The sequence below is a fragment of the Sturnus vulgaris genome, chromosome 8 (assembly GCF_052056855.1).
Source record: "Sturnus vulgaris isolate bStuVul1 chromosome 8, bStuVul1.hap1, whole genome shotgun sequence".
Classification (NCBI taxonomy): domain Eukaryota; kingdom Metazoa; phylum Chordata; class Aves; order Passeriformes; family Sturnidae; genus Sturnus; species Sturnus vulgaris.
The window spans coordinates 22,961,543-22,975,804 of record NC_142250.1 but is presented as its reverse complement, the minus strand read 5'-3'; the positions used below and the strand labels follow the sequence as shown (position 1 = coordinate 22,975,804).

At 37.4% G+C, this 14,262-nt stretch overlaps 1 protein-coding gene across 1 annotated transcript in view; it reads left to right on the top strand.

Moving 5' to 3' along the window:
• Window positions 1-13,171, top strand: part of BTAF1 (B-TFIID TATA-box binding protein associated factor 1) — a 41,142-nt gene extending 27,971 nt beyond the window's left edge. The window contains exons 21-38 of the mRNA XM_014875374.2: window positions 345-535; window positions 1,456-1,609; window positions 1,700-1,809; window positions 3,212-3,413; window positions 3,821-3,969; window positions 5,346-5,498; window positions 5,995-6,116; window positions 6,328-6,495; window positions 6,682-6,759; window positions 6,840-6,969; window positions 7,650-7,791; window positions 7,960-8,090; window positions 8,500-8,625; window positions 9,357-9,509; window positions 10,082-10,293; window positions 10,453-10,612; window positions 11,187-11,357; window positions 11,576-13,171. Of these exons, the coding sequence (XP_014730860.2) occupies window positions 345-535; window positions 1,456-1,609; window positions 1,700-1,809; window positions 3,212-3,413; window positions 3,821-3,969; window positions 5,346-5,498; window positions 5,995-6,116; window positions 6,328-6,495; window positions 6,682-6,759; window positions 6,840-6,969; window positions 7,650-7,791; window positions 7,960-8,090; window positions 8,500-8,625; window positions 9,357-9,509; window positions 10,082-10,293; window positions 10,453-10,612; window positions 11,187-11,357; window positions 11,576-11,722 (2,699 nt within the window). The 3' untranslated portion in view covers window positions 11,723-13,171. The remainder of the gene's footprint in view (window positions 1-344; window positions 536-1,455; window positions 1,610-1,699; window positions 1,810-3,211; window positions 3,414-3,820; window positions 3,970-5,345; window positions 5,499-5,994; window positions 6,117-6,327; window positions 6,496-6,681; window positions 6,760-6,839; window positions 6,970-7,649; window positions 7,792-7,959; window positions 8,091-8,499; window positions 8,626-9,356; window positions 9,510-10,081; window positions 10,294-10,452; window positions 10,613-11,186; window positions 11,358-11,575) is intronic.
• Window positions 13,172-14,262: the final 1,091 nt, after the last annotated feature.

Here is a 14,262-nt window from a genome sequence, read left to right as displayed (position 1 = left end):
AACTGTTTTAGAGGACACAGAACATAAACTGGTGGAAACTTTAGAACATAATGTGCTTTCTATGAAATAAAATTGTGCAGATGTTTTGTATTTGATGTGTTACCAGTGCTTCTTGCTGAATTATAATTTCTGGCAGTTTGCACACTGAACTTTTCATTCCAAGTCTGTAATGTGTTTGTAGCATAGTAACTCCTCTGTACTGAAGTGCCATCGTCCTCAAGGGTGGAAGAAATCAAGGGTTTTTTAAAGCACAATCAGCAGATGACTTGTAGGTAGCTCTCACTTCCCCCTATGTGTTGAACTGCAGCATAAATTGTTGTCAGCTGTTCTCCCTTTTCTTTTAGGGCCCAACTCTGATAAAGATGGGATGCAGCACACAGTCACTAAGCACAGGGGAATAATTACACTGTACAGACATCAGAAAGCTGCTTTTGCCATCACAAGTCGGCGAGGTCCTACTCCAAAAGCTCCAAAAGCCCCTATTGCAGATCTCCCCACAGGCAGCAGTGGAAGCATTCCTACAGAACTTGATGAGGTACATTTCAAAAGTGTGAATTTGCAACTTCACATTTACTCCTCCCTTCCATTACTTTCCTTACAATGGAATTCACTGGAGTTCATACCATTGTAGTAGGGATGGGCCAGGGTTTTGCATCACAAAGTAAGTTTTGTGATGCAAGCAGCTTATGTTTGATGTTTTGAATGTTTGTCATTAAGAGCATTAGTAACTCCTGAAATGTTATATTTACTGTAGTATATGAATATCAATATAAGTTTGTGCAGATGGAGTTCCACAAAGTGTGGAACAAACACAAGAGGACACGAGCTGTGTCCTTCCCATGGTAGTGTTGGTTCATCTCAATGCCTGCTGAATGCCTCTGAAACATTAAAACCAGCAACTGAAATAGGACTCTGTGAAACAGCATCTGTGTGGCTTCCATACTTGTTTTCCTAAACTCTCCCCTTTTATTAATTTCAAACTTCAGCATGTTTTAACTAGATTCTAGGTAGGACTGTGAACTCCTAAACAATGTTGTGGATTTTGTTCCTAATTAGTAGTGTTTTTTATTAATTCTTCTTGCCAAAGAGGGTGGGATAAATAAAAAATCAAGTATTCTAAGTTTTCTAGTATAGTACTACTCTTGGTGTCACTGTATTGGCAATATCTGAGGTTCTGGGACCAGAGCCACTGGGAAACGTCTTGTTGAAATGGACCAATATCAGCAAAGGCCACATCTCAAATGTATAGAGTTTAAATAATTGGCTACAAAAGATTTTTTTGTATTTTACATCTATAAAGAATAAAGTAATTAACTTGGAAACCTATTGGTGGATGTGTTGTAGGTAGGTGTAAACAATCAGAATTGAATGCCTATGTAATGAGATGTCACCCTTGGCAATAATTGTTATTAAATGTATCTAACCTCACTACTTTGATAAATTGTTTAATTCTAGGCTCAGAAACCTTACGTTGTACAGAGAAGAGGAGCTGAATTTGCCTTATCTACTATAGCTAAACATTTTGGTGCTGAAATGGCAACAGGATTGCCACATCTCTGGGATGCTATGGTTGGTTCATTAAGGAACAACATTCACATAAATAATTTTGGTAATTACACTTCTGATTTCAGCTGGGAAGGGTGGCAGGCTGGATCCAGTATGCCAGTTTTAAACTGAACACCTTTTCTGTTTGTACCAGACCGAAAGTCCTTACTGGAAAAAGGAGATGCTCCTGCTCAGGAGCTGGTGAATTCCTTGCAGGTTTTTGAAACAACAGCAGCTTCAATGGATACTCAGCTACATCCTCTGGTAATCACCTCTTGCATGAAACACTTCAGCCTCTTTGTTGCTAGTGGTTTAAGTCTATATTATTCTTTTTTAGATGTTTTTCTGAATTGTGTGGCCAGAGTGGAGGCAAAATGGTAGTAATAAAGTCAGTTTATTGCTTGGCTATCCTGTACCAGACTGAAGGTTGTCAGAAAGGTTGCCTGTGCAGGGAATGCAAAAATTATGGAGACCTCAGTTTGCCCCCAAGTAGAATAGGTTTGATTGTTTAAACTGTTTCTTTCTATGAACTGTCTGTTTCTACTCGAGAGAGAATCCTGGAGTTGGGATAATTCTGTGAAAGTATCAGTAAAGTACTGGTTAAAAAAACAGGAATAATCAAGAAAGCCATCCTTATGTCTGCATTGAACACAATTTTCAGTACTAGCCTATCTGCAGTACTCTATTTCAGAATAAATATAGTAGCTCTGGAAGAGACACAGAAGACATGACAAAAATACATGACAAGGCTCCTATGCAAGGAATAAGTAGGCCAGACTCTGGAAAGGTTGTGTATAATGAAGGGCTATAAAATGCCGAGCAGATGGAGAAGAATCATGTGGAAATTTCTTACCTATTTTAATAAAATACTTAAGTGATTTTGAATGCATTTAGTATATGCCATGGAAAGACTTTTTTAATATGTGCATTTTATATGTATAGGCACATAAATGTGGTTATTGTGTAGATTGTTTTTGGTGGTGCTAATACTGTATGCAGTTTAAAAAAAACTCGTAGAAAGTCAAAGAGGCTGATCTTGGTTCATCAAAGCTAGAATTTAGGGACTTTCACAGCAGGAAAAACCTGACCATCTGTTCAGGTGTTGGATACGAAAGCACATCTGCACTGATTAAAAAGAGGACACATACATACACCAAAGACAGACCTGTATATCCTGCTGGGGAGATGCAGATTTCCTTCTGGGTGTCCTCCATGTCACACAGAATTAGTGAGATTCCCAACATGAGTGAGTAATCTGCTTAAACACAGAGGGAATGAGTCTTGAATGAATATGCTAGCTGGAAGGAATTCTTAAATCTATGTATCTGTGTTTAAGAAATATTCTATTCTGTGTATTTAGTACTATATTTTCAGTGTTAAACGCCTCCTTACTAACTAAGGGCTTCATTAGTTTTCATTTTGACTGAAATGCTAAATATTTTGTTACTCTGAATTTTATCTGTATTGGGGCACTCAATACATGTTCAAAGTTCCAATTGCCTTTTTCTTCTGAAATGATTTTCTAGTTTTAAGCAATTATATCTTGCAAATGAGCCTTTTATGCATTTTTAAGTTACTTTGAAAGACTGTAATTTAAAAAAAAATTACGAATTTGTTTATAATTCATATTAATCTTTACTCCCCATGCCTTTTTTCTTTTATTCAGTTAATACAGCATTTGCCTCATCTTTACATGTGCCTTCAACATCCCAGCACTGCTGTGAGACACATGGCTTCCCGTTGTGTGGGTGTTATGAGCAAAATAGCAACCATGGAAACAATGAATATCTTTCTAGAGAAAGTTCTGCCCTGGCTAGGAGCAATAGATGACAACACCAAACAAGAAGGTGCAATTGAAGCACTTGCATGTATCCTTGCTTGTGTATTCAAAAATGCAGAATCTTTGCTGTTGTTTCATTTGGGTGAACAAAAATGGTTGCCTGGAATAAATGGAGGAGGAATGAAATAAAATACTAAGCTGTTTTTTCTCCTGTGGAAAGAAACAGAAGAAACTTCCATTTCTATTGCCCTTATTTTATCTACCAAGTGACATTTTGGTGGAGGTAATTCCGTTTCTCAAACTATGCACTTTTCTGGCTGAATGTAATTGGGTAGATCAGATTTCCCTGCTTCTGCATTGCTTTGTTACTAGAAATCTCACTCACCCGAGTGTAACAATTAATGACTCTTACTTATTGAGTGTGAAATCTCCTGGGTGTGTATTTGTCAGACAAACCTGAGCTGTTAAAAACCATTTCCTTAATAACCACTCCAGGTGTTATGGAGCAGCTGGATGTTGGTATTGTTCCATACATTGTCCTTCTAGTGGTTCCAGTTCTGGGGAGAATGAGTGATCAGACAAACAGTGTGCGTTTCATGGCTACTCAGTGCTTTGCCACACTCATTAGACTGATGCCTCTTGAGGTAAGCTCGAGCTGTAATTTATGGAGTATGTGACCTGTCCTTTCCACTCTTTCACCAGCTGCAAAGTCCAGGCTTCTGGCTTATTAAATGCTGAATAAGTAACTGGTTTTATAGGAGTTGAGTTTGTATCAGATGATATTAGATGTGCCCTTTATAAGTAAAATGAACAAAATTTGACCCTGTGTTAGCAATTTCCTATTTAATGTTAAAATAAAATTTCTCTTTATAAGAAGCTCATTTCAGCTGTATATGCTATTAAATGGTAGACTTACTAATTTTGTGTGTAATGCTGCTTTTTTTAGTTTGGGTTTAAAAGTTTTTGGAGTTCTACATGCACTTTCCTTAGGGTATGTGTGTTGCTGAGTATGTTAAGAGAAATGCACAAAAACAATACTAGTTTAAAAGAAAAATCAAAAATAACAGTAATAGAAACTGTGTGGGGATAAGTAGGGTCACTTTTATTACTAGTTCTTAAAATTTAACACTACTGCATCATAATACACAATATTTTGCCTAAATATGTAGGGTAGTGCTTTTTAGTCATCTGCTTCAGTCTTTTACTCCTGCTACAACTTGTATACCTCAGACAACTTTTCATGTTGTGCATCAAAGACTACAATGCCTCTAAGTAACTTAATGTGACCACCAGATGGTAATAGAAGACAGCTTAGAATTTCCACAGCAATAATAAAAAACAGTTGTCAGCTTAATGGGTTTTTATTATTTCACTTTTTAATTTAGCACTGTATGTTATTAGCAAGTAAGAAAGCATATTTGGCCCCCAAATGCCTTCTTTGGGCTTCTGGCCTGGTATGGGGACTACCTAGGAAGTAAAGGTCTGCTGTTACAAATCTAGAGGGGTTCATTTTTTTTTTTTTTTTCTCCTAACAGTTTCCAACTGCTTGAATTAATCCTATGGATTTCAGTATCCCATTAAATCTAATCCTAATAAGTAGGAGAAAAATCCATCAAACTTGGGATGGTAGCTTGTGCCTCAAGAGATGTGGGTGTCACAGGATTCTCTAGCCAGCCAGATAAACTTTGATTAGAGGGAGAATAGCTCAGTCTTTGTAGAACCTTAGCAGCGTGACCAGAATTTTCCATCTTTTGTGTAATTTCTGTCAATCTGTACAATGTGTCCTTTTGGGGCAGGATTTGTCTCTTGTACCTTACAACACTGCATGTGTTGACCTGCAAATAATCAAACAAGTATAGCTAAATATAGTATTTAAATCCTGAGTTTAGATTCATACAGTTGAGAAGACTGCAGATCTTTAGTGTGTTTAAAATGTCTGAGTATGAGGTTTTCTTCTTCTCCTTTGTGTGGCAATTAAGTTCTGTAGCCCTTAAACGACTGCTTTAAAAATGTTCCCTAGGCTGGTATACCAGACCCACCAAACATGTCCGAAGAATTAATCAAAATGAAGGCTAAAGAACGTCACTTCCTGGAACAATTACTGGATGGAAAAAAACTGGAAAATTATGAAATTCCAGTACCAATCAAAGCAGAGCTCAGAAAATACCAGCAGGTAACAGCTTATATTTTATTTTAAGAGTTCCAGTCTTGATATGATTTCATGGAATAGTAGGAGTTGTTCAGGTATTGGCATTTTTCTTGTAGATTGAGTGTTCTGGTTTTTGTTGTGCAGTGTGTATCTTGGACTCTGGATAAGGAAGAACAAATGAAGTCACGCATGCTTCTTACGCTGTTCTAATGATATTTTTTTCCCCTTTCTGGATTTTTGCCTTTTTTTGTGGGAATGGCCTGTGGTCTGTGCCTTGCTAACACTGACTGTGGCAACCCACCACTGCAAAGGCAGACCTCACTGTACCATCTGGATGTTTGCTTCTCCCTTTATTCCCCCCTCTTTTAGTGAATGGGCTCTACTGGATGCATTTGTGGTGGGAAATGAGCTCCTAGTTTGGCAGTGCCGGGTCATTGAACATATGGATGTTTGAATTGAATGAAGCTCAACTAGCAAAAAGCCAGTTTTTACTTGAGGCACTCTCCTTTTCTGATTTCAGGATGGAGTGAATTGGCTTGCATTTCTCAATAAATACAAACTTCATGGAATTCTTTGTGATGACATGGGCTTAGGAAAAACTTTACAGTCCATTTGCATTCTTGCAGGTGATCATTGCCTCAGGTAAGCTTAAACAAATAACATTGTGTCTTAGACTTTAGTGATAGGTCTTAGGTGTGGTAATGAATTTGGACATAGTCCTGGGCAATTGTGACTGTAGGTGGTTGTGCTTGGAAAAGGGGTTTGGACCAAGTGGCCTCTAAGGAAGTCCCTTCCCACCTCAACTCTTCTGTGAAAAGCATTTTTATTAAAACTCTATTTTATACCCTTAAAGGGCTCAAGAATATGCAAGAACAAAACTGGTGGACAGTGTTCCTCTTCCCTCCTTGGTGGTGTGTCCTCCTACACTCACAGGACACTGGGTGGATGAAGTGGGCAAATTTTGCTCAAAAGAATATCTTAATCCATTGCACTATACAGGACCTCCTACTGAGAGAGCAAGGTAACCCATTTTGTGTTTATGACTGGTTTAGAGTAAAATATCACACATGGAATTTTTTCAATTTACTTTACTGCTACTACTGAAGCATACTTTGTGAACATGGGAACACTTGTGGTGGTATCTTTAAAGGCTGAAATAATAATATGTAAGGAACAGCTCAATTAATTCCTCATTTTTTTTCTTCAGATTGCAACACCAGGTGAAAAGACACAATCTCATAGTGGCTTCATATGATGTTGTAAGAAATGACATTGACTTCTTCAGGTAAGAATTGGCTTGTTTTCTGAGGTTTTTAATAGCTTAGAATTTTAAATGCTACTTAAGTCTGTGTTCTTCTTTTCTAGAAATATTAAGTTTAATTACTGCATTCTTGATGAAGGCCATGTCATAAAAAATGGAAAAACAAAGCTGTCAAAAGCAGTAAAACAGCTGACTGCTAATTACAGGATAATTCTTTCTGGGACACCAATCCAGGTAACTAATTTTCTATTTTTGATAAATAGTAGAAAACAAACAAGATAGACCTACCTTGCACTCAGTTTTAGCGTACCTTTTAACAATCATCTTGTTCAAAGCATACATTGTAAAACTTTTTTTTTTTTTTTTTTAACTTCTAAATACTCAAAATATAAGTACTCAAATACTTTTCCCTTTCCTGGTATACCTGTGTACAGGAGAATTAATGCAGGTTTATGGTATTAAAGAAGTTCAAAAGTTGGCAGCAAGACTTTCTCTACCACTTCCTCTTTAAGTGTCAGGCAGGAAAGAGACCATTTCCCTATACCTCAAGTAAAATTAGCGGGAAACTCAATTCTGTCATCTTCAGACTTTGAGCTTTGTTCCAATGACTTGCCTGTGCAGCCTATGTCACACCCAGGACTGAGACCACTGGTGTGTCCTGGGTTTTTTTAACCAGAAGAACTAAGTGTGACTTAAGGCACTGGACATAGTGGGAAGTCCATTTATACATTCAAGTGCATGCTGAGGTATTTCTGTAACTCGGATAGAAAAAAGAGCAACCTAGCTCCAGGAGCTTGGGACTAGGTTGTAGTGTGAGTTTTGTAATGTTTTAAACATGTATGGAAATTTTCTTATATCTTGCAGCAACTTACTAGTTGTGAAAATCATTTATCAAATGTTTCTTTTATCTTCAGAACAACGTCTTGGAGTTGTGGTCGTTGTTTGACTTCCTAATGCCAGGATTCTTGGGCACTGAACGCCAATTTGCAGCTCGTTATGGCAAACCCATCCTGGCAAGCAGAGATGCCCGAAGCTCCAGTCGAGAGCAAGAGGCTGGTAAGGATCAAATGTTTAATACCTGGGGTTTTGTTTTAGCCTTTTAAATGAGAACTGCTAATGAAAAGAAAAAGTGTGGTTAGTTCTAACATCAGAGATTGAGGGGGAGCTGAATGTTTTGAAAAAAGTGTTTTTCTTCTAAAACACTGCTGCTGTTTCCCTCACTAGGGGTACTAGCAATGGAAGCTCTGCATCGCCAAGTCCTGCCATTCCTGCTAAGGAGAATGAAAGAGGATGTGCTGCAAGATCTTCCACCCAAAATTATTCAAGATTATTACTGTATTCTCAGTCCTCTACAGGTATGCTTAAAAAGTGGCTGAAAGTTTATTTTTCAGCACAGTTTATACCACACAGGCATGAATTCTGTATTCCTGTATCAGACTGATATCAGATACTGACATTCTCTGGATGTACTATAAGAATTTTGTAGTGTGCGTTTGAAACGCTAATTCCAGTCCTGTTGTAATAGAATATTTACTGAGCTTAATTTTGGGCATTATTCAGGAACAACGTGGAGGCATCTGCAGATTGTTCTTCAGTTACACTTTGCAAGTTGAAAGAAAATAAATGGCAAGAGATTCTGTTCTTAATGCTACAAGTAGCTTTCTTGATGCGTGATAACTCAGAATTTTAATTTGAAACTAAACTCTGAATAGGACTGTCTATTTTCTGTCAGGAAAAACACTCATTCTCTTGTCTGGTCTACAGGTTCAGCTTTATGAAGATTTTGCCAAGTCTCGTGCCAAATGTGATATTGATGAAACAGTTTCTTCAATTTCAATGAATGAAGAAACTGAAAAACCAAAGCTTAAATCTACAGGTCATGTATTTCAGGTAAAGATTTTTTCAGCAATTTTTATTACCAAGTACATATGTTTTTGGTAACTGTATTTATAGGTTTAGTAAAAAATGAAAATCAAAATAGTAAACTTAGGCATTTGTGGTCATACGATCTAAGCAGAGTATGTATGGCTGGAATGTGATGTATAGCTATTACATTTAAATTATGGGTTTGTGTCTTATGGAGCATAACACAGCCTTGTATTTTTAATGTGATCTGCTCAGTTGTGTTCAGCTGTTTTGTGGATCCTGTAAAAACTTGAGTACTGAGAGAGCAAAACCTCAGAATGGGGGAAGTAATTCTGATTGCACCAGCTGTTACACTTCAACATTAAGATTCTAAAACATTGACAAAATGTTCCCTTAAGGGTAGATCTGAATTTATGAAGGTTCATGATCTTACAGAATTGCAGATTAACTCTTGGTTAATTGGAAACAATTATTCTCAAACTGCTCCTCTATTGCAGACTCAGATGAAAGTGTGGGAAATGGTAATCCTTGCATTTTTCCTGAAAGAAGGAAGATCACAATGAGTGTAACAGGTTTTTTTTTTTTTTTACACAATTTGAAATGCAGGTTTTAAATGTGTAGCTTTGATGAAAACACACCATGAAGTCCAGATTGTGGCATGTGGCCGAGTGACCCCTGTACTTAAAATCAATTCTGTTAGTCCTTTTTCTGTGTTCTTGCCAGTTATTTCTTTGAACTTCTTTTCTTAAATAAAGGCATTGCAGTACTTACGGAAGCTCTGCAACCATCCAGCATTAGTGCTCACAACTCAACATCCAGAATATAAGAGAATTACAGAGCAACTTGCAGCTCAGAATTCATCCCTTCGAGATATCCAACATGCACCTAAGCTGTCTGCTTTAAAACAAGTAAGTGGGCTTGTGTTGTGCCTCAAATTACCCATATGCCTCTACTGCTGTTATAGTCTAGGATCTTTTATTTAAGATTTCATCAGTATGGAAACTCTTCTTAATAAAATTAAGTTGCAAATGAAAAAATGCAAGGGTGTTTCAGGTATATGCCCTATTTTCCCTGATAATTCAAGAGGGAGGGTGAAACAACCATCTTCATAGTGATGTTTCCATAACTTTATGGCATATGAAAAACCTTACTTCTGTTCCTGTCCCTCCTGTTGCAGATTTTTTTTTCATTTTTATTGCACAGGAGACTGCTTCCTTGATAAAGTTAGATTGCATTGCATAGCTTACTTAAAATCGAATTTAAGTGAAGAAAATGTGTTGTGTTTTTCATTTTTCAATGACTCAAGTTTCTCAGTTTGATCGGGAAGCCAAACTTCACCTTGTTGCAATTTGACTGTCATTTAGAAACTTCCTTCTGCAGTTTTTCTCTCCTTTCTACTTTTGATAATCAACGAATGTCAATGTTTTCATGAGATCTGCAGTCATTTTAATGACACACTTTAATATTCTTTTACTTAAAGCTGCTGTTAGACTGTGGTTTAGGGAATGGTGGATCTTCAGAAAGTGGTACAGAAGCTGTTGTGGCCCAGCACAGAGTGCTTATCTTCTGTCAGCTGAAGAGTATGCTGGATATAGTGGAGCACGATCTTCTCCGACCTCAGTTACCTTCAGTTACCTACTTACGACTGGATGGCAGCATCCCTGCTGGGCAGAGACATTCCATTGTTTCCCGGTATGCATTACCCTCCAGAACCAGGATGAGGCCAGCTCTAATGAACTGTATTAATTATATGGTGCAAAATTGGGGTTTTTTTCTGACTCAAAGCAGATTAAGTTTATAAATTGGGTTTTCAAATGAAACTTAGTATGGTTAACTTCTTCTTGTATGCAGGTTTAATAATGACCCATCTATAGATGTTCTTTTGCTCACCACTCACGTTGGTGGACTGGGACTTAACTTGACAGGGGCTGACACAGTTGTATTTGTGGAACATGACTGGAACCCAATGAGAGACCTGCAAGCCATGGATCGGGCACATCGCATTGGGCAGGTGAGAACCTCTTCATTTCCCATGAGGGTGGCTTTTCTCTTGCTGAACTTGCTTGAAAGAGTTTGCAATGTATAACAAAGTGACTTCTGTAGGTTTCTGCCAAGCTGCCATTCACACTTATTTCTTGCAAATATGCCAGCTGCTGAAGTGTGTACTTCCTCATTCTTGGTAAGTCTTGTGTACTTCCTGAGCTGCTGGGGAGAGGCCAGAGAAGAATCACGCTTAGGTGGAGGAAGAGATGACTGAGAGCTGAGACAAGGAACTGAAGGGACAGCCCCACAGGGTTATCCTCTGGTGCTTGGACAGGGCAAGAATGACTGCTGGTAGTCTTCCCTTAGAGCTGTAAAAACCAGTGAATTCTTCCAGAGTACAGAGGCAACTGAAGATGCCTGTACTGTATGTGGGATAGTCTTGTGCTTTCCATCTAATGTCTGTCAAACTGAATAGAGTTACTGAAGGGTAACTCCAAGCCAAACTACTTCCAGACTCTCCATGATAAACAGTAAAAGCTTATGCTTTCCTGAAAACCTAAGATTACACGCTTTTTAGCTAAGTGTGCTTTTTTTTCTTTCAGAAACGTGTCGTTAATGTATATCGCCTGATAACCAGGGGAACTCTGGAAGAGAAGATCATGGGTCTTCAGAAGTTCAAAATGAATATTGCAAATACAGTGATCAGCCAAGAAAATGCAAGCCTACAGAGCATGGGAACAGAGCAGCTTCTTGATCTGTTCACTCTTGACAAGGTAAAGAGACATTTTTACAAATACCTGCCAAAAATAGTCAGCTTAGGGAAAAGCTTTGCTTTGAAATATAAAATATAGTCACACGAATGCTTAAGTTGGACATGAATAGTAGACAGCTTTTTGAACAACAAAAGGAAGTGAGACTTCCCCAGAAGAATTGGTTAGAATCTTGAAAATATTACTCTGTATATTAACGGGAATTTTTTTCTTTTGTGAAGGATGGCAAAACTGAAAAAGCAGATACCTCTACCTCTTCTGGGAAAGCGTCAATGAAATCAGTACTCGAAAATCTTGGAGAACTATGGGATCAAGAGCAGTATGACACTGAATACAGTCTTGAAAACTTTATGCATTCATTAAAGTAACCATCACATATTTGTAATACAACTGCTGCTAGTTCACATTTTTCTGCTGATATTCAGCAAACTTCAAAGCATATAGAGTGAACCTTTAGCTTAATGTGTAAATAGACTTACTGAAAGAGGAATCTTCAAAAGACTGGCACAAAGTAGTGTCAGCTGTTTCACTGGGAAGTTATTCTGTCTTAAACGTTTGCACTGTATAAAAACTTTAATGTAAACATTGTGAGGTGGTTCGAATTTTACTTGTTCTGAACAGCTGCAAATTCTTACTTGGTAGAAGAATTAAAACAAAGCAGGTTTTTACATTTGTTAACAAGTGTTGCTTGTGTTTGCAGTTAAGTCCATCATTATTTCTTTCTGTATCTATAATAGTTTTGTACAGTTGTTTCTGTGAGTACTTCAGGTTGTTCAGTGTACATTTTTCTTTTAAACACAACTTGCTTTTATGGTGTATTTAAAAAGCAATTTTCAACTTAAGCTTTCCTTCAGATCATTTCAGGACTTGTATCACCAGAGACAAAGCCCAGAAGCCTTGAAAGTGTTGAATAATGGAATGGCACTAGGCCTGTGCACCCACCTTTGTATATGGACTATAAATATATCACACTCTTCAGTCTTTTGACACCATCTTGTGAGAACAGCTGACTTGAACTTTTTAATGTAATGAGCTCTATTAAATACAGGTAATGGCCTATTTGAGGCCATGTTTGCATCCTATTAGCAGGGGTGTACTTTTTTAATTTATCTATAAGGCTAGAATATAGCCACTTTGAGAGATGCATGTATTCCATATGTTTCAATCCTATATATTTTTTGTAACTAAAAGAAGAAATTAAATATACAGACATTTTCCAGAAGTAGATTTTACACTGTCTAGGATTCTAAAATCCATGCTAAAAGTGACTGTGTACTAAACTGATGCATGATTTAAAGCTTCTTAAAGGAATAGGAAGGACTTTTTTTCTTTAGGAGAAAATATACATAGAAATACCTACATTCAGTTTGAGGTAATTGAATAGTTAAAATTGTGTAACAAAAATAGTAAAAGACTTTAATAGCAGTGAGTGAGAATTATATGGCTGTATGTTATGCAGCTTTTTATAAAAAAGGGAGGCAGTAGCAAAAGTGTGTTTCTAGATGTGCATATGTACCAGTATATGCACTTTTTATAAATATTAAATTATAGATAACTTACAGCAGTTGTCTGAACACATAGAATATATGTATAAATATAAAACCTAAGGTTTGTAGCTTGCTGTGTGCTTAAGCATCAGAGCTCAAAAACCACCAGAGACCTCAACTATTGTAAAATAAGATGGTTTTAAAACTATATAAATCAAGACAGTTCTACAACATTGGAGACAAGTTAATGTCACATTTCAGTAGGTATGAACTGCCAGATTGTAACTGAATTAGCATTCCATGAAAATAAAACAAACTGGGAATACATAAGTTGTATGTTGAGTTTTGTTTCTGTAAGGAAGACTTATCTGGCTGCCTAAAAAACCTAATGCTTTTGGAAATTGCAGCTGGATTATGAGCATAATAGTCATTAATTTCTACCTTCAGACTATTTCTGTTGTGCTTTCAGCTGATGATCCAAGCAGGGGAGACAAGATGGGGCTTGGTGGTGTTTGCAGAGAAGTTACAATGCTGGAGTAATGCATACTTGAAGATAATTTGGTGCAGTAATTTGGTGATAGTGCCTAGAAATAATGAGATTTGAATAAAGAAACTTCTTTAGTGGTAAAAATTGCATGTTTTTCTTCAATAGTTTTATTAGGTGCTGTGGTAAGAAACTGTTTGGGTCCTGTTGGGAAAGAAATAGCATAGGACTGTTTTAAGCCAGTTATTTATCATATTGAAGTTGCTATGCAACCATAATAATTTTAGTGATGACTCTCTTGGATATCACATCAAGAAGACTCCAGCACCTGAAAAACAGGGGAAGGTATAAACCTAGAATAATGATTTCAAGATTACTGTATGTACTTACTGATCTTAAGTGTTCTGTCAATGCTTTGAAATGTAACCCAACTGGAGCACTGCACCAACTATATAAAAAGAGGTTTTGTTACCTTTAAATATTTAATGAAGAGCACTTCTATGGGTTTTCAAACTAGCAGAGCATTTGCCAAGATCTGGCTTGTTTGTGCAGTGTCCTCAGTGCACAAACTGGATTCACTTACAACAAGAAATAGCTCTTGCAATGCCTTTAACTGCATTTGATCCCTTTAATGGGTATTCAGCTGGACCAGACCAGGGTCTGGGCTGGAATAGGAAAGTTTATTTCTAGACTGAAATGAAACCTTCAAATATGTCAGATTCTCAGCACCAGCCATTTTGCTCTCCAGCTCTGTCCCTCGTACAGGTTCTTACTTGCTAGTGAGGATACAGCCTAAGCCTTGACTGACAGCAGGTAGAGTCACCAGAGGCCCAAAGAAACATGAACTGAGTAGAACCATGCATAGGCTGAATGCTTTGGGTTGGAAGTGATCCTAAAGATCATCCAGGTCCAAAGCCCTGCCATGGACAGGGACACC